The sequence below is a fragment of the Xenopus laevis genome, chromosome 9_10S (genome assembly GCF_017654675.1).
Source record: "Xenopus laevis strain J_2021 chromosome 9_10S, Xenopus_laevis_v10.1, whole genome shotgun sequence".
Taxonomy (NCBI): Eukaryota; Metazoa; Chordata; class Amphibia; order Anura; family Pipidae; genus Xenopus; species Xenopus laevis.
Window position 1 is genome coordinate 74,966,637 of NC_054388.1, and position 26,949 is coordinate 74,993,585.

Genomic DNA, 26,949 nt, shown 5'->3' on the forward strand with positions numbered 1-26,949 from the left:
ATGAACATGTATGATAAGAAAATATTGACAATACTGAATATGTAAATAATACAGTAAAAGTAAAGTTTTGGGGCAGTGCCAGCCAACGTGAAAACGATTGATCACAGTGCCAACAAATGTGAAAGGGAGAAAGTGAAAGTGACAAGGAAAGAGCACAGTGCTGGGTGTGTTGCCATGGAATGTTACAGGAAGGCAATCATGGCAGCCATCAGGGGGGGACAGGGGGAGAGTTGTAGGGGGCCCCGAGGGTAAGGGGGGCCCCGGCCACGCCACACTTACTTGATTAGCCGGGCCCCCCATCTTTCTGAGAGCTGCTGACTTCGGGAAGGCATGGACGTTTAAGGGGCGTTTAAGGGGCCCTGGCCCCCTGGGGGGGGGGGCCTGGCCACCAATTTTTTTTTCTCATGCGGGGTCCTAGCCACCAATATTTTTTAATGGGGGGGCTAGGGAATCCTAGCCACCAATATTTTTTTTGTTTTTTTACTGTGTGATGGGGAGGGCAGACCTGTAGGTGGGGCTTGTGGTGGGCGCAGCCCAGGGGACCCAGGAAATTTTGTCGTACGGGGCCCTGCGATTTCTGATAGCGGTCCTGAAGGCAATACCGCATTAGTTGCAGTGCAAGTGTATGGGGGAGCTAACAAGTACTGCTGTGAGTGTACAGCACTGTGTAAAGTACCAGGGTGTGTTACAGGGGCAAAACATACCAATGCAATAGAGAGAGTGTTAGGTGCAAAGTGCCAGTGAAAAAAGCACAGTAGCAAGTACTGTCAGTGTAAAGTTTCTGAGAGCAGATTAGCAAGACCTATACTATAGGAAAGTGTGGTCAGAAAGAGCAGTGCCAAGCACAGTGTGTACAATGCCTGTGAGAGTACACAGTAGCAAGTACAATGTCAGAAGGCACAGTGCCAATTCAAGGATATTACAGAGAGCTGGGTGCAAGAGCAGTACATGCAGAGATGCTCCAGCCTGTTAAGGTGGCCATACATGCAAAGATCCGCTCGTTTGGCGAAACAAGACGATCTTTCCCCGATATGCCACTAAAGAGCATGGCTATATTGGGGGTAATCTGAACGTTCGGCCCTATGGCCGTACGATCTGATTATGATGAGAGTGCAATGGGCTCCGGTGGATCGGTCAGGACAAAATCAAACCTGTCCAATCGACCAAACGACCGATCTCCGCCAGATGAAATGTTGGGACTCTCCACACACGCTCCGAAAATCGTACAAATCCTCGATTCGTACGATAGGATCTTTGCGTCAATGGCCACCTTTACGCTGCCTGTGGCAGCATTCGAAAAGCCGACCCCCCTGCCCGTCGCGATTACCTTGGGAGGGGGGCACATCGCTAGCGCAGAGAACAAAAAATTGCGCTCTCTGCGCTAGGAAAGTCGAATTTCTGGTTTAAAAAACGGGAATTCGGCTATTAAAGTTAACGGGAGCGGCATTTTTACCGCTCCTTGCAACCAGGGGGCGCTGCTGTCTGAAGCAAGTGCATCAACTCGCCTCATTGGTGGAACGCCCCTGACTACATGTAGGGTTGCCACCTTTCCTGGTAAAAAATACCGGCCTTCCTATATATTTATCTTTTTCTCTATTAATAACATTGGGAACAGCCCTAATTTTTACAGGCCGGTAAAATACCGGCCAGGTGGCAACCCTAAGTACATGTGACAAAGAATCAGAGGTAAGGATGCCACCTGGCCAGTATTTTACAGGCTTAGCCGGTAAAATGATGTTATTAATAGGGGAAAAAAATAAATATATATTTTTCCAGAAAAGGTGGCAACACTAATGAGAGGCAGGAGCAGTAAATGTGAGAGTCAGAACAGAGATGGGCTGCAGTGCCAGGCAACAAGGGCGTATATTTATCAAAGAGTGAAGTTAGAGCTAGAGTGAAATTCCGCCACTCTCCATTCATTTCTATGGGATTTTTAAGGGTATTTGTCAAAGGGTGAAACTTCTTCCTATGATAAATACGCCTTTCAAACATGTATATATTTACTGTATATACCCCCAGGAGAGAGCACAGTGCTGAGTACAGAGCCAATGAGAGTTACAGAGCATAGCGCCAAGTGCACTGAATGATACAGGTAAAGCACAGCGCGTAGTCCATTGTCAGACAGGGTCAAGAGCACAGCGCCAAGTGCAGCAGCAGCAGCAGCGACAGTGTGAGTGACAAGCAGAGAGCACAGCGCCAAGTGCAGCAGCGCCAGCGAGAGTGACAGGTCGGGCCCTGCCCACGGTGGCGGCTGCAGATCGCGGGGATACGGTGTCCTGGATCCACCCCTGGCTGCTGAGATCACTGGAGACATTGAAAGCAGCGGATCAAGTGCACTGTCCTCTAATCGATTGCCGAGCGCCTGGAGCGGCCAGTCTAGCGTGCTGCCCGTGTGTGCCTAGGGAAGGCTGCTTGGCTGCGCGATCCGTTTCTCTGGGTTTGACCAGCTGTCCCGGGCTAACCCCTGCCTGGCTCCGGCTGAATATGGAGGAAGTACAAGCCGGATTAGCCTTGGCTACGGCAACGCTACTGCTGCTATAGTTTCCCCGAGGCGCGGCGGCGGCGGCGGCGGCGGCGGCGGCACACAAAGGGATGGGAGGCTACTGGCACCGCTAAGGTAAAGCTACTGAGGCTGCAAACTTGCAGTGGGATTCATGCGCTGCTGTCAGTGCGCTGGGGACTTGTTGCTATCAGGATGGAGGGGGAGTGGGAAGTAGCGCCTGTCATATTCCTGCTTGCCCCTCCTGTGTGCTGCTGTCTACCTGCTCCCTGACACTGGCCGTACATCCATAGTGACTGACGTGTGCCACTAATAGCTACGCACTTCTATCCACTACTAGTACCAGCCCTTCAATCACAAATGGACAACCTGGGGCCCTAAAACAACCACTAAACTACAACTTCCAGCATCCCTCGGGAGCCCAAGCCCTTTATTTGGGGGGGGGGGAGTAGAAATTGAAAAATATCTATAGGGCCACATGTTGGGATGTTGGTTCCCCTTATATTCACTAAACAATAATGAATTATCTTCTTATTAAAGAAACAGTGGGAAGTGTCTGTGCTGAGCTCCTGAGGCTCATCAGTTTGGGGTACCCCACAGCCATGGTTTGGCACACCTGCCTATTATATAGCATGCCATCACTTTCAACACTGTGTTTCTTTAATTGGCACTTGTTACAATTAAAGCTCATTAAGTAATGCTAATATTAGTAAATATTTTCCTACCTATTCCTACCTTATTTTGCTTAGAGCTTTTAGCACAGTCAGCTGTCAGCATCCACTTTGGCAGTATTGGGGCTCATGTGGCACCTCTATATTGTCATTAGAGTAAGGAAACTATTACAGAAAGAAAGAAATAGCCGACCTAGGGCCCTAAAACAATTACTAAACTACAATTTCCAGCATCCCTTGGGGGGGTTAAGTAGTGTAATTGGGGATAATGTGGCACCTCTATATTGTCATTAGAGTAAGGAAACTATTACATGTGTAGTCTAAGGTGTGACAAGCACCATCTATGATTCTACTGACTATAGGCAATATTAATGTACCACCCGGTATGAAAAGGATTTGCAGGCTTCACTTCTCCCAGACTGTTTGGAATGCTGGGAGTTGTAGTGCAGACGCTGCCAGTGGGACGTAAGCTGCACATTCCTAGTGTGGCTTGAAGACAACGTGACACATAGGACAAATGACTGTGTGAGAATGGGAAATGTGAGAATAATAGACACAGTGGACAATAGTGAAATGCAGACAATAACGTATATTGCTACTTCAGCTCCCTGGCAGAGAAATGACTTGTTTATCTGACAGCTTGACTATTAATGTTTAGAAATGTAGCAGTCCTTCCTAGCAACTATTGCTTTCCTGAAATGGCAGTTGCTAGCGCCCACTACTTTATGCCTCATTGTATTCTAACTCATTTTAATGTGCGGCCATGCTTAATGTCATGTAAGATGTAACGGTGAGCCCATTAAATGCAGTGAATTGTCTTAGGAAAGAAACAATATAGCTAAAATGACACGCATTCCTTTGCATTCCGTGCCAATAACTTAATGGCATCAGGGGTGATGTGTGGGCAAGAAGACAGTGCTGCTTTTGGCACCTAGAAGTTAGTGAGGCCTACACCCCTTCTGCCAGTGACCCTCAGACAGGCCCGGATTTATGGAAACGCCATCAAGGCCCAGGCCTAAATTGGCAGGATTTTAGGGGGGCGGCATGCTGCCCAACCACACCCACATTGGTTCAAAAACACTGAGGATGCGCTGGAGATACAATCATTTTTTTAATTTCCCTTGCGCCAATCCCCATTGCTCCTGTCCCCCTGGAGGGGACAGGGGCGACGAACGGTAGTGGGCCTAGGGGTGCCCACTATGTAAATTTGGCCCTGCCCTCAGAATTCCACTTGGATTAATGATAACTGTCATCTAAAGTGGGCATTTTGTAAATAGATACCTCCCTCCCTATAACAGTCAGTGGTGCATCTTTATATATATATATATATATGTTATATATATATAACATATCCTTGTCTTCTTCAATGACATTAAGTATGTTTCTGCATCTCTCTGTCCTTGGTAATTTAAGCCACATATATTTGCCCCCTGCTCCCAAACCATACAAATTGCCCCCCACTTTCAGTCTTCTCCTTTTTTTGACCCCCTCCTTTTTTTCTTCATACCCCTTCCTCCTCCCCTTTTTCTGTTTCTCCTGATTTCTTTCTCAGCTGCTTCAGAAATAACCGGTGGATCCAGTTTTCTTTCTTGTTAATCTCATCGCTGGAGCGATGACCTCCCTCTCCCTCTCACTTTCCTGAAAGTACGTGACATTCCTAACTTTCCGCAGCAGTCCATAGCAGAGCACCCGTCTCATCTGCTGCACTAGCTCTCACCCATCCTGGGACTGCCCTGCTCATCTTCATTCTACCCAGCCTTGCCATTCCAGGAGCTGCCCAGCTCCTCTTCTCTCTCCTCCTGGCAGCAGAGATCAATGGGATACCCCCACACCTGAGGTAGCCATATCTGTAGAACTAACTGTTCTAAGTTTATGTCTATATATATATATATATATATATATATATATATATATATATATATATATATATATATATATATATATATATATATATATATATATAAATATATTTTATATATATATATATATGTGTGTGTGTGTGCATGTGTGCTGCACACACACATACATATATATATATATATGTGTGCCGCACACATCTATGCACCTATTTAGCTTTACTAGCTCTCTACTTATATCTGACATTTTACGCTGTCCTCTCTTCCTCTGCTGTGAAGCTGTGTTATATGTGTGCATATTTCTAGATATATGTACTGTATAGACATACAGTATGTAGGGATAATTTGGGGTATTTATGTATACTTTGCATTTTGATTAGGGCCTGTTAATGTGACTGTGTGATAAATTATGTCAGGGACATTTCCTGACTCTCCCGTGGCATCTAGGGGTGCTGTCCTATGCATGTATACTGGAGAGAGTGCTTGGGGACATTGTTGGCAAGCATCAGAAAAATTGTGCTGCTCACAGTTACTGCCTTTCCATTCTTTTATTGTCTGTTTTTTTCTAGCTAGTAAAGGTTCCTGATTGTATCAGAGCAGGTTCTTTGGGATATAAAAGACTTCTCATGATTTGCTAACCAGCGAGAACCTGTTGAGTCTAATAGGCTACAAAGTTTCCCTGTTTGAATTGTACAAGGCTGGCCTGTGACATGTTGAAACTGAAGTGTTATCTGCAGCTCGTGAAAGCAATTTGATCTGTCTGACAAGGAGAACTGTGGAATATTACATACGTATTTATTACGCTCGGCTGATAGAGTTATAGGCTTTTTTTTTTTTTTCTTTTTACTTTTTTGGGAAGTGATTTGGAGACGAGTCTTGAAGCAGCCTACTTTCCAGTAAGTAATGTAGAAATTCCAGGAGAGAGAGCTAAATATACTTGGTGGATCAATAGAGAAATGGCTGCTTGTGAATAATTTAACTGGCAGGGTTGGAACAGTTTGGAAGCTAATAGCAAATAAGAGAGGTGACAGAAAAGATTATTCCTTCTCATTGTGCCTTATATCATCGTTTTTTAAATTTGTTTCTTTTTCTTTTTTTATTCAATAGTGATAAGTGACCACATTTTGAAAACTATGGCACAGTTTTGTGTGTTGTGTCAAAATATTTTATGATTGTGCTTATATATGGGTGTCCATTCATTTCTATCTCTGTATTTAACCCTAGAGCATTATTTCTTAACCATGATACCTTAGATGTTTTTGGACTACAACTCCCAAAATGCTTTAACCCTTGATTATATGTTGAAGAGCGATAGGAGATGTAGACCAACAACATCTGGGGATCCATGGTTAAGAAACAGGGCCCTAGAGTACTGAAGTGGCCATGATGTATTCAGCGTCTAATGTTTAACTTATCACATTAAATATATGAGAAAATGTTTGTGTGAAAATGTAGAAAGATGTAGTATGTACTTCCAATTATAAATGTTGCCAATATTTTCGTTTGTTCTGTCTTCCTGTGAATGCATTGTTACTGCAGGAATGTTTTAGGCTGAATCTGCTAGGACTCGGCTCTCTTAACAAGAGAAAAATTATATACAGGTATGGGACCTGTTGTCCACAAAACTTTGGAGCTGGGTTTTCCGGATACCAGATCTTTTCATAATACCTTAAGTCTATTAGAAAGTTATATATACATTAAATAACCCCAATAGGCTGGTTCTGCTTTCAATAAGGGTTAATTGTATCTTAATTTGCATTAAGCACAAGGTACTGCTTTATTATTACAGGGAAAAAGGAAATCATTATTAAAAATTTGGATTATTTGGATAAAATGGAGTTTATGAGAGATGGCCATTTCGTAATTTGGAGGTTTCTGGATAATGAGTTTCCGGATAACAGATCCCATACCTGTACTGGTAGTTGTAGTTTCATAATATCTGAAGGATCCTCATCCTATGTCTGATTAAGACCATCTCTTTTGAGCAGGTGTACATTATGGATGAATATAGAATGGTATTTTTATATTTTAGGGGAAACTTTGCTGGAGTGGGTGCTATACGGGTGCTATAAACAGTATGACAGCAAAGCGTTAATATAAGTCCTTTCCCATGTCCAGGAGTCACACACTTATAATTTTTTTTAAGGAGCAGCTGATGGTAAAATGCAGCTAGCCTGACCCCATATGAGACGATAAGGAGATGATGCAATCAGCCCTTGATGACTGAGTAACCTATAGCATATAATGTGATGGTGGTGGTGTGTGTGTGTGTTTTTTTTTTTGGCTCTAAAGGGGTTAAGCTACAAAACACAGGAAGACTTGACACAAACACTTCCCTGACATTAAGACTAGGTACATGCTTCGTTTTCCTCTTCTCTTCATTTTTCAGTGCTTTTTGTTTATTTTGTGTAATTTCTACTTTTTAAAAGACATTTTTTTTAAAAAACCAACTTAATAGCTCTGTCCTATACACTTATATTGTCCCTTCTGTGTACTATTCTAATGCATTCCTAAGTAGATCCATGTTATTCAAAGGGAAATAATAGTTTTCCACAACCATTTCTTTTTTTTTTTTAAATTTGTTTTTAAATTTAAGATGCCCTTGCTGAACAACTAAAACAAATGACCTAAATGTCTAAAGTATTATCTGCAAACGAGATGCACTTGATTTTAATGTAAAGCACTGTTTAATTTCAGTTTCTGCCTAGAAAACCATACGATATGCATTTCATGGAAATGAGCCAAAACCAGGCTTGTGAAAAAGAACGCCAGTTTTCACAAAATCTTATCCAGACAGACACCCCTGGCGTTCTACATCTTAAAAAATTACAGAGATGGAACTCTGCGGGAGACCCAGAAATAAGTACAGAGCAGACCGAGCAACCCAAAAATGTAAATGGCGTGCTACCGTTTTTGCATTGATTGGTGGATTGGTTCCCATTTTTGAAGATGTCCCGTTTTATATTTCAGCTCTGCACATCGACTATGGAAACAGAGCGATCCAATGGATATGTAACAAGTAAGTTCTGATTTTAATTTACTTTCTTAGTGCTGTGCATCTTTTTAATTCATTTGTTAAATCTCATTTATTGTCAGGTGGACATGACAATGATTTTCAGGGCTCCTATCTATTTCTATGGCTTATGGCGTGTGGGCTAGAAAGAGATTTATGCTATCACTGTTGCCCTTGGGGTTAAGTGTTTGTAAACAATCCTTTAATTCAACAAATTATATCACCATATCCAGCTATGTTCTAAATGCGGTCCAGTCTTTGAGCAAAAAAGCTTGTCGCTGTTTTGGTCCCTAATGGAGAAAGTTATTGAACCAACATAATTAATCAAGGTACTTGGAAGCATCAGAACAACAGCATCTGTCTCAATAGCTTGTGTACCATGGCACTTTTTCTTGAAATGTAGCAGAATCTGTGAAATTTTATTTTACTGTGCAACTTCAGAGACACATTAGCAACCAAAAAGAACAAAGCAAATAGGAAAAACTAAGTGTAGCTTCTATTTACTTAGAAAATGCAACCAATTTGTCGGTTCTACCTTTTAAAGCTGTCTGCCCCAGAGCAAAGAGTTGTGTGTGAGTTGTGGTTAGCTTCACTGTCTAACGTCCTTTACCTTCTCCCGTAAGCACGCATTGCTTTTCCTGCCCTCTATATACCTGCTAGAACAGTATACTTTGTGCAAAGCTTTTACATGTTATGGTGAGCGTTTTAGGGAGCAGTTTTGTTTGAATAAAATATGTGCTAGTGTTAAGTCATCAAGTCATACACACTGAAGGGTATTGGTCTAAGGCCACTGTTGCTTCGACAACAAGGGATTCAAATAACACAGGTGTGGGGCTTTCCCTCTGTCTGGTGGCTTTTAATTAAATAGTGCTGCACCTCTAAATGGTCTAAAACCCCAGACCCTGCCTGTTTCCCATCTCTGCATTTACCTCAATCATTGTCCTTTTTGTGTCACACTTCACATTTGATTCCTCACTCATTCAACAGCACGCAGAGTTGTGATGCTGATCGTTATTAACTGGATATTACACTAACAAGTCCTCATTAATGTCACCATTCTAGTTTTTCATTTAGGTTACAACATTGAATCATTGAATTACTATACCATACATCTTGTTTGTCTTGTGCTCGTTCGTTAACCTCTCCCTCTTTAAAATCAAGCTTGCACTGTACAACTATTTTATACAGTTGAAAATAAAGTATCTTCCATGTGCGTTTGTATTGGAGAAAGTATAGAAAAAGGAAATATATGTTTGCATGTTGAGCTAGGCTTTCACTCCGCCTGACAAAAGACTGAACTGCATGAAAAAACGAAATGTTTTATAAGAATAACTAGTTCATCCATGTCTAAAAATGGGGAGGTATTTTATGGGGCTACATTAACACTGGTTGTCTATATTAAATTTGATACAAAACTTGGTTAAGAACTACATATTATCTTTTAGGAATTTGTTTTACATAGCTGGAAGAAATTTCCTATAGCTATAGTGGCTGTTTGAGGAACCCGAATTAACTTTTTAGGCTCCCAGCCCATAGGCTAATAATCTCTGATATTTATATATAGTTAAATCATCCTCATAACCAAGAAACTCCACATTTACATGACTTTTAGTGAAATACAGGTGTATATATTGAAGAATAACTGACATTTTGCCCTCGTCCCCAGCATTTATCAGTCACAGATCTCTTTGATACATGCTAGACATAAAAAAAAAATACACAAATACAATTTTACAGAAAATATACAGAACCTCTCCTATTGTAATGACAGTTAAGATCCTGTCTCTAAGCTAGTCTTATGTAGCACATACTGTTTGTATGTGCATGTTTGAGGCCCAGTCTGAAAGTAAATGTATTACAATAAATGTACTTTGTTTTGTCCTTAAAGTTGTAGCTTAAAGTGTCTCCTGCAGATAACACTTTACTGAGAGAAAAGTCATAAAAATCCGTAAGCATTGGAATGCCCTTCTAGCTGGGAATTGCATCCACAGGAAGGAACATGTTGAGACTCTGGGAGAAAAAATTCTCCAGAGAGAAGGATCTTATTGCAACTTTAATATTCCTAAGAAGATAAATTTTGGAGCAAAGGGTGGGCAATAAAATATATTTTGCAGCTGTCATGTTTCAGAAAACATTTAGTTTGCGCTACATTTTCCACCATTTATAGATGCAACACTAAGATTTGTACAGACAATTATAATGGAATTGTTATAATGAAGTGCAAAGCATAGCACTGTTAAATGGTCAAAAAATCAAAACTGAGAGAAACGTTCATACAAACTAATGAACTCTGGCCTCTTTTGCATTCCAGATTTTTTCTGTTCTTGCCTACAGGTAAAGAGACATTTACCTTGTGTTTTGTTTCTTTTTTGTGTAACCAGGTGATAATGAGATTGTCCCTGAGACAGAACATTCCAACATGGCCATAGACCTGACCTCGTGCACACCTAATGGACAGCACTCCTCACCAACGCACATGGCAAGCAGTAAGTCACATCTCTTTCTTTATCCCTGAAATATCCCAGTCTGTAGGAATCCACATCCAGCCGCTACGCAGAGAGATTACAGTAAGAGACGTTAATCAAATATTTATCTTTACTCCTGAAACCAGCAAGTTCTAATTGTACACTTGTCTCTGATGTTCAAACTCTGTGATGCTTTTCTGGCCCTGTTCCCTTGTTAACTGCTTGTTGTATCTTCTCTGCATTGAGAAAGTCTGGGTCCCCTTCCTTCACCTTTATATTTATAATTTCTTTATCATTTGTTACTGTTGCTCATCATATACACATTTTTGTAACTCAATCAAGTTTGTTACCAAATGGCTCGCTGATTTTTCATTCTGGTATTATAAAGCGTTATTTTATGCCACTCTTAGAGGGATGAGTGTTGAAAACCTAGATGCATGCTAAGTATACTGCCATTATTAAGTAACTGAATAAACTTGTTTGTCTTGTTGCCACTTTCTAACTTTTTTTTACTACTGTCTACTTAATATCTACCTTCCCTTACTTGCTCTATCATCGAGTTGCAGACTGTATGACATTTTTCATAACACATATTTTAAAGTGGGTTTTTCATGTTCAGACCATTGAGAAATTCTCTCAAAAATATTGTTCCATGTGATATTTCAAAAGACGGGAAATCAAATATGAGTTTTTCATTGTTTTTTTTTTTTTTTTTAAATCTTCTCTTAGTATGAGAAATTAATCAATAGCTTGACAACAGGTTTAAATCTTTTGGGGTAAGTATGCCCCAGCTTTACATACAGATCGGGAGTGATTGTGGCCCATTCTGCAGCACAGATTTGCCCTAGGCTGTGTTTCCCTTTTTTTTATTACAATTCGTCTTTACTTTTACCTCAATACAATGCTCAGGCCCCTGTGATAAGAAAGCAGCTCCACAGCACCATGCTTTACTGTAGATGTGGTGTTTCTGAGATGTTGGATACTCATCTGCCCACAAAAATTTTCCCACATCACAAATGGGTCACTGATATGCTTTTTGGCAAGTGAAGCGATGGCTTCACTTGCACCCACAACCTTTATAGGTCAGTGTTATACAGAGTTCTTGATATTGCTAATCCATACCACCACCATACAGTGATACTGTATGTGGTGGTGGTAACACTGTGCTTTTCATTTGCAGGGTCTGATCATCTTGTTGATTTTGTTTTTTTTTTTTTTTTAATTATTTCAAGATTCTTTAATATAAAAGTGGATATTTTTAGTGGTTTAAATTAAAATCTCACTAAAGGATGTGTTATTCAGGACTGAAAATTTGCCAGCGTGACATTATTTCGGTACTTTGCTAATTCCCTAACGGGCGCAGGCTCCAGCGAAGGAGATAGACGCTAACGTTGCTTCTCACTCTAACGCCAGGAGAATTTTCTGGCGAATGGACGTAAATTCATTAAGATGCGGATTTTACTGAACGTTGCGCCAGACTTGCCTTCGCACCTCAGACCAGATGAAGTGCAATGGAGTGGATAGGACTTCCTCAATTTTTTATGGAGAAATTTTCTAAGTCCCAAAAAACGCAGGCGTCTTTTCCTTTTTTCTGAGTGATAGCCTGCAAAAGACCATAACATTTTTTTTGGAGTAACCGGGTTCCCCCTACATTTCCTAATATGGCACATGAACTAAACAGTGGGCTCATGTGTAGGGCATTATAACAACTCTATTATATTTTATTAAGGTTCCCTGGACTTGTGTAATGTAATGTATTTGCTGCAACATATACGTCCATTCAACTTTCACTATCCACAGTATGCAAATTAGCCAATGCTAGCACAATTTCGCCAGCATTCAGCACCCTGGATGAACTTCGCATTTTAGGGAATTAGCGTTGTCCTAGTGAATTTACGCCTGGCGAAGTGGGTGAATCAGTCGCTAGCAAATTTTCGCCGCTTAAGGAATTTGCCCCTATGTATTGTTTTGTTTTTGTAGGAGATATGGCGCTAATTTTGATATTTTTTTTTTTGGAAGGAGGGGTTAGTGGTCCTGGTGTCAGACACATGCAGATAAACTGTCTGCAAACTGCAGGTTTCTAAATCTCCATTGTTGGTAAATGTGTTTCTGAACAGGTGTAGTAGGTCTTGTGCAGAGGTATTGGAAATATTATTGCGACAATGATCATTTGTGGTTATTCTTGCTTGCAATTAGCTTGTTTACATTGTCCGCAACAAAAACTGATTTGCATCACTTCATTACCTGCCTGCGGTCATGGCTTCTCTGTGCGTTGCCTTCCATGTGGAATCATAGCATCTACATAAATTAATGTAATAAATAAATTGCAGCCTGAAACTTTATTCCAGTTCGGTAAATTCTATGTCACTGGCAGGGAAAGGGTTTAATAGCTTTAGTTTTTAAATGCAGAACTGTAAATTGAAATATTCCCCACTCCATTAGGTTTCAGCCAAGTAATTCTTTCTCTGCTTTAAATATATAAATTGACGGCACATTGGTAATTATTTTTGCTGCAGCACAGTGACTCAGTTGATGACTGCAGTTTGCTACCAGCATTATGTTAGCAACTATACACACGCTTCCTTTGTATTTAATTCTAATGAGATCTGCAAAGTTCTCCCCAGTATGATAACGTGATTCTAGTCAATCCAGTAACACTCTTTCAGAACCCTGAAAAATGACTAGCACCATCACAGGCAATTAACTAAGCACAGATCCCTTTGACTTGTCTTTGTCTGTGGAAAATTGGAAAGGCCAACAAACAGCAGTAGATTATTTCATGGGAGAAAAATCCATTAAATAACAGGAAGCCCTTTGGAAAATAAAAAATAAAAACTTAAAAAAAAATAAAAATAACTGGAAGCCAAACTGAACACAACTACAGGTACTACTTCTTTTACAAACATGGCCAGGTGGGTCTCCAGAGAACTGAACACCTTGCTTTCTATGTTTAAGAAGCATCATTCATTCATATGGGGGCTAGAATCAATTTCAGCACAGGTAGGTAAATGCAAATGTGGTTTGAGCAGCTTTGAAATTGATTCCCTATAATCCATTTCAGAACCATTTTATGGATTATTTTAATATCTTGGTTTTAAATAGGTATTAGTTTAATTAATGTACATGTTTTTCCTTCTGTTGTTTTTGTTTTTACAGATATTTTACTGGTATCTTGTTGGCTATTGTATTCAATTTAAATGTATTATGTCTTTGATTATTTAGAAATTAAATCATTCAGTTATTCAGTTTGTCTTTCACAACTTGGTCTTGCAGTTATCGTTGATTAACTTGTCCTTCCAATTACTCGTGTGGAAGGTACCATCTCATATTTTTAGCCTTTGTTAGTCTTTTCCTTTCTTGTTTTGCTTTTACTTCTTGGTGTCTTTTTGTGGTTTCCAAGACCTGTTTGCGGTGTCCTTTCCTGTATGCACCATTCGCTGACAAATCCACAAACAATAGCAGAATATATTGGATTGATCTTCCGCTTCTGAAAGGACCCACCTAGCTCTCAATGTCATACAGTGACAAAGTAAGTTGAAAAACAGGCTTGGAAGTTATTTCATGGGACAACCTCAGGGATGTTGTTGTGCTGTATATGTGAATGCAACCTACAAAGGAACTTATTCTATAAAGAAAAATCAGGTTTTTCAACACAAACTACTGGATAGCAAAAGGGTTTTCTGAGAGTTGCTGTAGTTTATATTGTTGTTGTCTGCCATGCAAGTATTAGATCATGTAACCAATATAGTTTTTTTAGATGTTAGGGAGATTATAACATTGTATCTAACTTTCAGTTGCACTGAGTTATGTTTGTAACTGAGGTTTGTGGCAAATGAACACCGAGTTGTAACAATGTTTTCCAAGTAAATCTATGTCGAAAAAACAAGAGGGCTTGTTGTGGGCTGATACTCATTATAAAGGAATGCTACAAGGTATGGTTATGTGCAATTATCTTGAAAAAATTGTATTCACGTCCCGCAAGGCAGGAGAGGCAAGGAATGCTTAGGGCAGGTGTAATGTGCAGGGCTCACTAGTGCTGCCCTCTGGCAGATGCATCATTAAAAGTACGTAGGCACAAGGCTGAAAGTATGACTACTCTGCAATAATTGAATGACTAAAGGACAGATTTATCAAAATGTGAGATTAGAACTCACCACAGAAAAATTCACCCACTTTTTATTCATTCCTATGGGATTTTTAGAAGCTTATTAATCTATTATTTATAACTATTTATTGTATACAATTATGATGCCTGCATATGTCCTGAGTTTTAGGCAGGAATTGGAAGCCATTCTATTTATTAAGAGAAGACGATTGCCATGCCTACATGTGAATATGGTAAAGCTTTTCACTTCTTCATTGGGCAGAAGGTTAAGGGCAGACAAGTTGCTAAGGATATGGAGATGGGTATTTAATTAGTCTTTGCACCTCAGCATCAAATTGCAAATTGCTATCTCTGTTACACAGGAAATGTTTCAGTGTGACTAAAGTATACCATGATATAGTTTTCTCTTTGACATATGGTACATTGGCTACAAAATAACATCCTCTTGCTCCACATCTCTCTTTCTAAACTATCTTATTTATCATCTTGCTGCTTCTGTGGCTCAGAAGTTCTCCTTTTGTGACTTTGAATTATTGCAGTACAGATAATAGTTAGGTTCAACATGAACTTCCTTGTGATTTTTAAAGCAATCTTCAAAGACAAGTGCAAATGTCAGCTGGATGTCCCCATTATATGTAGGCAGAATTTAGTGGACCATGTCAGACATGCAGCATTCCTTCCAGAAGTATTCAGACCCTTTACTAATTGTCTGATATTACTGAATAACAATCCTGCCTTTTTTTTTTACTTTTTTTTTAAAAAAAATTCAAAAGCATAGTTAGATTTTTTTAATGGGACTTTTTCATGTTTGAAAATAAAAATGCCTTTACATATTTTATTCGTATTATTGTGCACTCGCCACAAATAATTAAATTAAAATAATGTTATAATAATATAAACATTTAAATTATTTCTGAGCAGGAACAATTGATTTGTATAAATCCTTCTATAGCCAATCCAGGAACCTCGCTGGGTTTGTGTTTCCATTCTTGTTATAAGTGACTGTTGATAGTCTCCCCATTGCCTGCAGTTACTACTCCGTTGACTGGGTGCTTTAACAGGAAACTGCCTTCCATTGAGCATTATGATCTGGTAATCAACTTTGCTCTTGCTCAAAAATGGCTGCTGATTTAGCTTAAAATACTTTTGGTATTTGCGAGTCACAACGGATTAATTGTCATTATTGCATGTAATTTTTTTTTTTTTTTGCTAAAAGACTTGAAATGATTGTCTCATGAGTATGGGGCACATTTGCTAAGCTCGAGTGAAGGATTAGAATGAAAAAAACTTCGAATTTCAAAGTTTTTTTTTGCTACTTCGACCTTAGACTACGACTTTGAATTGAACGATTTGAACTAAAAATCGTTCGACTATTCGACCATTCCATAGTCGAAGGATTTTACTTTGATGGTCGAAAATCGAGGGTTAATTAACCCTCGATATTCCCCCCCCTATATGTTTGGGGGGGGATCCCATCTTTGTAACATCATGCTGAAGATGTATATGATATTTATTTAAGGCAGCATTTAAGAAGCATCTTCCAGCATCACAGAGGTACAATAAATCATCCCAAAGCTCACACATTTTTTCAGTTGATAATCATGTCTTTCTGCCATATTGTCAGGTAATTCCTATAAACATAATAGCAAGTCAGTTGTGAATAGAGTTTTTTCAAAAACGAGTTCGTAAAAAAAAGATGGTGATTAAACTCGATCAGGTATTTTTATGTTTCATAATTGTATTTTTTCTCCGTTGCTAGCTTATTTTCAAAAAAGTCTTGACTTCGAAAAACTTATTTGTGTTAAGCTGCAGTAAAATGGAATGATCGCATTATTCTCTTTCATTCCTGTTATTGATTCTGTAAAAATTTGAAAAAAACACACACTGGCCCTGATTTATTTAGAAGCTTGATGATAGGTTTTAGTTACCAAATTGTTTCATTTTAATTTTTGGGATTCATTAATAAATCTTGGAAGTTCGAGTTTGAAAAAAATCACTGTTCTTTGCTGTGATTTTTCTATTGGCTACAAAAACCTGGTTCTAAATATGGTCCCCTTAATATATATTGATATGCTTATAATATATTTCTATTATATATTGCATTCAGTTTAGACTGAGGATTGGCCGTATCCAGAACCTGCTGAATCATTTGCTCACGTCTGGAACCGAATTCTAGTATAGCATTGTGGTTATGGCAGCACCATATAATAGAGTTATTTATCTTCAGCAGAAAATTGGGAACATGTTTGAAGTAATTACAATATTAAGCTAACATTGAAAAGTTCATAGTGACTACATTTTGCTGTATGCAAGGGACCAGGACTTTAATAATAGGTGACAATTTAACATAGTGATGACCTAGTACAATATACTGGATTACAACAATATGTGTCCCATACCTCCCAACATTTTGGAAACAGAAAGACCACACCCATTGTTGTAGCCACACACCCTAATTACCATGTCCACTCGAAAAACGGGACAGTTGTATGTCCTTCAGTATCTCTTTATGTTAAATAACCGCAAGAGGCAGACCGTGCATGTGTATTGTGGATTCTTACTGATGAATATTCTGGCAATTAAATTTGGGCCATTAATTTTTGGTATAATTAATTATTTGTATTATCTGCACCTCCTTAAAAATCATCACTTTTCAGTTTAAGTCCAGATATATGGATGTGCTCACAACTTCACAATATACTAGAAAAATATTTGTCCTTAAAGGAAGAACTCCAAGAGGAGTTATTGTTGTTGCACAATCCCCGTAATAATATACTATGTGTGGAAAAAGAAAAATTATGAGAGGAAATCAGTTCATCAATCTTAATAAAAAGGGAATTTACTTAATAAAGTTCATGTAAGAACAGTCATTCAGAAAAAAATCATATGCTTAATCGTGTTATAATTTATTATAAATTCATGTGTTTCTGTATATAACATTAAAGTGCATATAGTGAATCAATTGCCATATTACTTCATCAATCCATCTGTTGAGTGATTATCAATCTACGTGAGCGGTCCCTTATACCCAATTAAAACTTAACATTTATTTGCTCTGATTTAAAAAAACATAAACTCAAAAAAGGGACAAAAGAAAGGATTTTGTTAAAAACACAAAAATTCTGATGTTCAATGATCTAGTAATAATTTGTATGGGATTTAAGTATATATCCTAGACCACTTGTGAATATACAGTATTAGTGATCTGTCATGATAAGTGTAATAATCCCACCTAGGTCATACATCTGACCAACCCTTTAGCAGTATCATTAGATCTGAAATATCAATTTTAGTAAACAGCCCACTTCATATGTGAGTGGTGATGATTATTATTATTATTTCTCTACAGAAGTAACCAATTCTAGTTTCTATTGTTAGGGTGGCATCAGTAAATTATCAACAAACATACCTCTAGAAAACATCTAAAAAGCTTAATATAATGTGCCAAAATCTTTCCTTAAAATGTTGTCCTCTAAAAGGCCCCTAAAATTATTGTGGTCTTATCTCTATCACTGTATCATGGCACACATACAGGCTTTTTATCACTTTGACACCTCTAATACCTGGACTGGTTAACCCACTTAATACAGATTGCAGCAAATCATCACCCCCATCATATCAGTTGGATTCACCACCTACTGTGTGCTCGCTGTATTAAAGTTGGTATCTTAATTCCCCTTTTGATTTGTATACCACCCCTCGAGAATGCCCTCCGTTTTTTGCTATCTTAGAAAAATTGAATTGCAGAGCTAAGCACCTGACATGCGTCAGGGCTTTACCAAAGGCCACCAACCTTAAAGCATTGGGGGCATCATGGGACAGTTTTAAAGATGTTTTAGGTTGGATTTAAAATAAGATAGAATTTGAATAGACTATTCTGTGTTTGACATAAGGATGGCAATGTTATTCAGTACATATGAGCTTTACTTAAAAAGGACATATACCTTCCATAGAAATATTGCTCTACTCAAATGTTGTTGGAGTAGCATGTTATCAAGGTAAAAGACGATAGGTTGCATAATCCAGCAACCATACAGATAATTAAAGCAAAAATACAATTTTTTAAGGCTGTTGCTCTTCCATGGCCATTGGCCCAACTGATGAAAAACTATACTCTAATGAGATTACTGCCTTCTCTGTCATACAGTACATAACTCTTTATTCGCAATCCTTGTGAAAGGAATGCAACCATTTTTTTCTTGCTGCACATCAGCACTTTATCTGCCCTTCTGATTACAGTGTAATATTACCAAGCAAAAATGTAACATTAATCCCAATATGTCTGTGATTTCTAAAGGAAATAGAGCATGTGTTATACTCTGTGGGATATATGCATTTGTAATTAAGTTTGGGATGCCTATTTTGCAAAGATAGGGGGAGCAAAAGAGTCAGATTTAATTTTAAATGGATATTACACAACTTATTCGTGTCATTTGGTGTAGGTGTTGTGCTCCAAATTAGAGAGATGCATTGCAATGCAGGATTTAATATTTTACTATTCTTACCTTTTGAAAATTTTGTTTTTTTTTATGGAAAAAAGACAGTATTTATTGAGAAAGAACTGTGTGTGCCAGAATTTACAAATTAAACTTTCCTTTTATACATAATATGCATTACATCCTAGAATAAGCTGGTTGCTTTGCAGTCCTGATTCATTCTCCTTAGACACCATTACAATATCACCTCTGTTGTTACTACCATTGTTTCCCTTTGTCTAATGTGGATATTCGGAGCTATAGGTCTACCAGGAAACCACAATTAGCACACTGACAAGTATTTTTGTATGTACTGTTTGTCCCATCTTATACAGCCAAAAGGGAGTGTTGTGTGGAGAAAAGCTTTCCGTGTCTTTTCAGCTCTCCTTTGGTGGGGCAGGAAAGCAGAGCCAGATGATCCAGTTCTGATTTATTGTTTTAAAAGTGCACTTGTCAGATTCCTCTGTCTTCGTTTTTTTATGTGTAACCCCTCCAGCAATAATTCCAGGTACAGCTCCATTATGGCTTTTATGGCTTGTTTGTATGGCTTACAACATTAGAGTTCTTCACTCTTCCATACCAAAGTGCAGTACATTACAATTCACCTTATATGTATTTATACTTGTTAACATCTTATCATTAGGATCAACATAGATTGTATTTTAAGGAAAGGAAACTACTTGGAATTTTAAAGGAGTGGCCTGACCATACATTTAAAGATCTCCTTATTTAACTAGGTTGGGCCAATAAGCTGCAGCTTTGGATAGACTGAACTGGCAGCTTTTATCAGCTTGCATATGGCAACTTTAAGAAGTAGGACTGGTTTTGTATTAATGCTACAAAGGCTGGGCCTAGGGCGGCAGAATTGTAGGGGGCGGGATTCTGCCCAACCAGATTCACATGGATTTGGAAGCATTGGGGATGCAAAGGAGATATAATAGTTTTTAAAATTTCTCATTTGCCAATCCTCAATGGTCCGGACCACATGATGAAAATTTGCACATGTGCGTGATTGAAGGGGAGGGTACAGGGTAACGAATGGCAACTGGTCTAGGGATGCCCATAATGTAATGTGTTAGGAATCATCTGACATTAAGCAAGTGCAATGCTAAACCTTCAAGGAGATCTAAACCTCTTTCTAATAAAAACACCCACCCCCTACCCTCCATAGTCCCCCCTCCCTGCTCCCCTGGCACAGGTGTTCATACAAGTAAATGCCCCTAAGATGGTAATTACCCCTCATTGCAGAGTCAGCGCAGCGGAGTTCATGGGCTTCATCTTGCGGTGATTCAGGAATCCTTGTCCCTTCGGCGATATCCGTGGCTTTCGGCGCATGCGCAGTTGTTCGGGACGGGAATATTGCAACAACTGCGCATGCGCCAATACGGCTCTTACTTTTTGAAGTTTTCCTAAGTGCTGAAGATGTCCCCTGTGAGCTCCGCTGCGCTGACTCTGCAATGAGAGGTAATTACCAGCTTAGGGGCATTTACTTCTGTGAACACCTGTGCGGGGGGCGGGGGGGGGGGCAGGGAGGGGGGACTATGGAGGGTACTTTATTAGAAAGGGGGTTTAGTTCTCCTTTAATAAACAATCCTTATCACCTCATCTCCCATCAGACTGGTGCGCCTGAACATAGCTGTCTGACTAGAATAAAAAGCACTTTAAATCTCTTGGAAAAAGACTTCATAGAAACACCTTTATTATGAACTGAAAAGATCTTCGGTAGTAGAAAAGATCTTTAGTATTAAGGAAAACATAATTAATGAAATATATGAAAACAAAGAAAAGAGTTTTGTAGAAGGCTTATAATTGCATAATGCGGTATTGGGTCCTATTTATAAAACACAAGACGTTATATTCATTATTTTGATGGTTTCTAGTGGAAGATGGAATTACTTGTTCATAAAGCTTCAACAATTTCCATTGAAGTCTGAGTAAAGTTAAATCATTTTCAGAGTAGTAGTGGAAATTTTGTCAGTAGTATTGAAAACTACTACTAGATTTTCCGTGATTCTGTCCGAATTTTGGATTTCCATGATTTTTTTTTTTGTTCAAAGAAAAAGTTCTACATCCTCCCTCAGTCCTTGCAAATGATGTGATCTAGGTAGATCCAGGGCTGTATTTACAGTTTTATCTGCCTTACTGAGGCAGTAATGGCGTTATTTATCAAAATCTGAAATTGTCTAACTGTTTTCTGAAAACCACTCCAAAATACAAATTGAACAGATTTTTGAATTTGTCGCCAAAAACGGCAACTTTTTGGATTTCACGCACCGAAAACTACAACATTTTCGGATTTGATGCCCAAAACCTGTGACTCTTGGATTATCGCCTGAAAACCAAAAAATCTTTGGATTATTGAACGAAACCCAGCGCAGATCAGGATATCTTTCAATTGTAAACAGGAATTCTGCTATTGAATTTTGCATGAACTTGGCAGGTGTAAAATGGATAACTTTTTTATTGGGCCTTTTTACACCTTCGGCTTTTAATAAATCATGGAAAATTTGAGTTTTATTTAAGAAAAAAAACTTGCCCAGAAAAAATGGACTTTAAATAACCCCCTAGATGTTACTTTTAAGTTTAATTTCATCTGTGTACAATTTTTGTTCAAGTTTCTCTAGATGCTTTGATTTCTTCCCACCATCCAAACAGTATAATTGCCTTCTAAAGCTGAACACTAGGTTATCAACCAATGTTGTCAGTCCAGCTCCAGCATGAGCTTGGGTGTCAGATATTCAATAACATTTAGATCCAATATATATTATAGGGGGGCTCTTTTTCTTAGAAGATGTATTAGAGCTCACTCTATTAAAATCACCAGCATTCCTGTCTCTCTTCAAGCAGGATTTTTGCAAAAGGCAGTTATTTTGTTAGATTTTGTTTGTACTGGAATCAGTTATTTGAGTGAGCTCTAATTCATCTGCTAGGAAAAGGAGCCCCTCTATAAGATATATTAGATCTGACACCCAACTGGTGCATTAGGACAGAATGAAGAGAAACAGATGCTGAGAGGGTTCGTAAATATAAACTTTATTATTTCAGAAACAGTGCATAATTTTTAATTGATTGTATTTAGAAAGTATTTAGAATGTTTCTTCAGTTCAGGAAGCTTATATTACATTTTCATTTTCACTATAGTTCCCCTTTAAGGATATCAGTCTAGTTTAACCTTCCCCACATTGCCCTAAGCTCTAAGCTAAAGTGACAACAATATCAGATATCTGTCTCTCCATGACCTTAACAGTGGTTTGGCGGTTTTCTGATTGACTTTGGGTGTGGCAGGTGAGTGCCCAAAGGGAGAAATTGGACCTCAAAAAACATTAAACTGACATGCTCTTTGGGAATCTCAGAAAATGATTTTCTCTCAGTTATTTAATGGTTTTTGTGTATGTATATATATATATATATATATATATATATATATATATATATATATATATATATATATATATAACCGTAAATAATAATAGTGTGCGTGAATGTTGTTTCATTGTTTCAGGCACTTTTAAGTGATCAATAAGGTAAGGAAAACATAATTAAATAATATTTGGGACAGCCTCAGCTGGAGAAATAATCTTTGAAAAGGTAAATAATATGTATTTTAACTGAAATATTCTGTACTGGGAATAAGGATTTCACACCAAACACAAGTAAGGGTGATGGTGGACAGGGACATCTAGCCATCTGCAATTTTCCAGACTAAAATTTTTCTTGCCATAAAAGCTACTGGCAAAGTAAAGGTTTTGCTTTCTGTTCTTCATATAACAAAATAGCCCCAGGCTGTAATAGGAGGCATTTTGTCCTAGGAAAATTAATGAAATTCACAATACCTGTCATCTTCCCAGAATTTTCAGGCGCTACCTGGTTTTGGACCTTTCCCCATTTAAATATTTATAAAATATTCTCTGCCTAGTTTAGATGTGCACACGCCCGCTGACCTAAGAAAGGCCTCTGTGCATGCACAATGAGCATCTGGTGATGAAGAAGGGCCATTTTTCAGCGGTGACGTGCACAGGTTTCCTGGTCAGTGCACATTAATTGTTAACTTTTTATATATTTGCTATGAATGTTTTTGTCAAGTCAGGAAAATAAACCACATTGTGACACAGTACAAAAAAAGCAGCAAAGTGGGTATATGTTTTTCTAATCTATGTCAGTGGCCAGTAAAAAGGCCCTCTGGGATCCAAAGTTACTGGCATTAGTAGTAAGGCTGGGATTTGAATGACAGGAAGGCAAAAAGATGATAATGAGATGGCACTACACAGAGATGTTGGGCAAAAGGCTAATAAATATGCCATTCTAATTTTACATTCAGCCTTTCTGTTAGCTGGCGCACTGTGTAAATCCAGATAGATTAAAGTGCTAAGATGTTCCTCTGTTGTATAGTAGTCAGTCAGTATATACAGTAATATGTCCAGGAAGTAGTATAGGGGTATAACAATGAAGGCAGCAGACCCAGCAGCTGTTGGAAGGGCAGAAGTAAAGAAAGCTAGTGGGAAATGATTGATCAATTTAATGTATGCATACAAATAATTTTCAGCTTTTTTGTTTGTGGGTTACAGCAATATATAATAATTGTAAAAAAAATATATCTAAATAGACAACCTTAGACCATAGACTCCATTTTATCCAAATAATCCACATTTTTAAAAATATTTCCTTTTTCTCTGTAACAATAAAACAGTAGCTTGTACTTGATCCTAACTAAGATAAATTATTGGAAGCAAAAACAACCCATTGGGTTGATTTTATAGTAGACGTAAGGTGTGAAGATCCATATTACAGGAAAGATACATTATCCAGAAAGCCCCAGGTCCCGAGCATTCTGGATAACAGGTCCTATATCGTACCTAATATGGGACTGCATACAGGGCATGGATAATTAGAAAGAAATACAAAATGTAAGGGATTGTAAGGAAAAGTTGTTGTTTTTAAATACCTTCATGTTCTAATGCATTTCCTGGATTTCAAGTTTGTTTTCCCAAATTTAACTTAATAATTGTGAACAATTTTCTTTAAAAACCCATGTTTATTCCCTCTAAATGTTAGTTTTCCTGCATTACAAATCTTTTTTTTAATAATTTACACATAGTTTTTACATACCTCAATTTTATGTTGTTATCCCTAGCCCCCTGGAGAACATAACATTGACAGCTTTCAGCTTGTTTGATGAAAGCCTGGAGCATATGGTGCATCTGTGAGCACCTTGCCCAAGTTGCTCATGACACTGACTAATATTCCAGTAATGCCTATATAGGTATGCTGGGAATTACAGTACATGCCTGCACCCATGCATATATTATTAGCAAGCTAGAATTTCAGCTGCAACTGCAGGCAGACAAAGGGTTAAAGCAGCGCTAGTGTTTGTGTTTCAGTTGAAATCACATTTGCAATCCCTGCCACCCTATTCCTTAACAAACTTTTCACCAGTCTCCTCCACACCTTCCCTGCTCCTCCAGGTTATTCTGGCCGGTGGCCAAAATCTTAGAAATAAAATACTTTTTTTTTTCTTAGAGAATTTCCCTCCCAACTGTATTTTATTCTAACAGAACAGGTTTTCTGGACTTTCCACATTTTCCCTCAAACAATTCCAAGGTCGTATCCGGGTGGATTTGTGTGTCTTAGGTTTTCATTTTCCCCCTTATCAAAGCGAAACTTAATATGGTCAGCAGTGTAAGTTCAATTGATTCATTGGTTATGCCATAGAGTTGATAGGAGAGATTAGGAAGCATCTGGAAGATGTTCAGTGTTCCCTTGTTAACTGGCACTGCTGTGATCTAGAAATACCGAGGCACCATGCAGCTAGCGAGCAAGTTAACACAAAGACATCTACTTTAATGACGAGTTTGTAAGTTTATAAGGATTGTGCAGTGCACCCCGCATCTCTTCATAAGCATGTCACATTTTATTGCAGGACAGGATCCTGTGGCTTATTATGCATTTCATGTAATCTAATTGTGGGGATTGTTGAAGAGTCAATAATTTTCAAATATAGAAAAATTGTGAGTTGTTACTCTCACCTGGACTGTTTTCAATTCAGCATACTGTATTTACAATATGCCAGAGACTGACTTTCAGACAATGCAAAATCTGTTTATGAAAGAAAGAAGTGTAAGAATTAAAAAAGACTAAAAGCTCATAACTGCCTGAGTTTTAATAGTGTTTAGGTCATTATATTAGACCTTTCTTGAGACTGGATTTGGTGAGTATGGAGAATATAGCTATTTCATTTTGCGATTTTGGTCCAATAAACAGCAGGCTGTCCACAAAGCAGTTGCCATTACATCCTTAATGTCAGCAGATAGCTTATTAAATAATCTCACAAGGGATCACACTGATGATAATCACCCAAAAACACATAACTGCAAATTTTATAAAAAATATTTTGGGTCCTGGGAGATCTGTGGTGCTTTTCCTTGATGACAGTGTGAAGCCATCAGGTAGAGTTTTTATTTGGTAGCATTGCTCTTAAATAACAGTGGAATACATTGGTCTAGGGTCCATGTTTCTGTTGTGGTGATGGGGGTTTTAGCTGAATTTAGCATTGTGAGAATGTAAGAAACTTTATGAATTTTATGAACAAAAGAACTCCATAGACTTTGGTGTAAGAAGCACCAAATATTAAGGGAACTCCTACCTGACATCTTCATGCCCCGAAGCTAGTTGAATAATGTGTTATCTCTGAATTCAGTGCACTATTCCAAAATCTATTTTATCTTAACATTGTAACGTATGGTATCCCAAAACAAACCTCAAGCAGCAAAAAGATTAATGCTCTCTGAATGTATATTTTTACTTTTTATTGCTTAACTTTCTGTTCATGCTTTCCTATTCATATCTCAGCCTTTATTCAAACCAGCAACTTGTCACTAGGGTACACTGAACCCTAGCAACAATACAGCTGCTGAAATTTCAAATGACGAGCTGCTGAAAAAAAAGCAAAATCATTTTTAAAAAATACAACAAAAATAAAGACCAATTGAAATTGTCTCACAATATTGATGTCTACATCACACTAAGTTAATATAAACGTGAACCTCCCTCTTTGAACTTGAGTGTAAAAAGCAGCTTCAACTGTATTTTCAACTTTCTTACCTGCTTTAAAATATTTCTAGGTAACATTGGCCTATGGAATAGAGCAGACGTTTGACTTAAATTTTTGTCCATAGATGCTGCCTATTGTTCTCTTTATTTTTTGGCACCATTATTTACAGTTAGGTCCATAAATATTTGGACAGACTACTTTTTTTTCTAATTTTGGTTCTGTACATTACCACAATGAATTTTAAATGAAACAACTCAGATGCAATTGAACTGCAGACTTCATTTCAGGGGCTCAAAAGTAATTGGACCAGGGGTTCAAAAGTAATTGGACAATTGACTCAAATGCTATTTCATGGGCAAGTGTGAGCAATTCCGTGGTTATGTCTATCAATGAAGCAGATAAAGCTCTTCATGCAGGTGAAACAAGCCATCCTTAAGCTGCAAAAACAGAAAAAAAAACCATCCGAGAAATTGCTACAATATTAGGAGTGGCAAAATCTACATCCTGAGAAAGAAAGAAAGCACTGGTGAACTCAGCAATCTGGACATCCACGGAAGACAACAGTGGTGGATGATCGCAGAATCATTTCCATGGTGAAGAGAAACCCCTTCACAACAGCTGAACAAGTGAACAACACTCTCCAGGATGTAGGCGTATCGATATCCAAGTCTGACATTAAGAGAAGACTGCATGAAAGTAAATACAGAGGGTGCACTGCAAGGTGCAAGCCACTTATAAGCATCAAGAATAGAAAGGATAGATTGGACTTTGCTAAAAAAACATCTAAAAAAGCCAGCACAGTTCTGGAAAAACATT

General features: G+C 38.3%; 1 protein-coding gene across 7 annotated transcripts in view; it reads left to right on the forward strand.

The window, feature by feature from the left end:
* The first annotated feature begins 2,100 nt into the window (after window positions 1-2,100).
* The window catches only part of ikzf2.S (IKAROS family zinc finger 2 S homeolog), a 56,110-nt gene continuing 31,261 nt past the window's right edge, over window positions 2,101-26,949 (forward strand). For 2 of the 7 annotated variants that reach the window (XM_041578040.1, XM_041578042.1), the window contains exons 1-4: window positions 4,750-5,008; window positions 7,725-7,919; window positions 7,998-8,046; window positions 10,422-10,526. In XM_041578040.1, the coding sequence (XP_041433974.1) occupies window positions 7,749-7,919; window positions 7,998-8,046; window positions 10,422-10,526 (325 nt within the window). In that variant the 5' untranslated portion in view covers window positions 4,750-5,008; window positions 7,725-7,748. Of the gene's footprint in view, window positions 2,618-4,749; window positions 5,009-7,724; window positions 7,920-7,997; window positions 8,047-10,421; window positions 10,527-26,949 lie in introns of those variants that run through there. The other 5 variants (XM_041578038.1, XM_041578039.1, XM_018238949.2 and 2 more) reach the window with 4 other exon arrangements.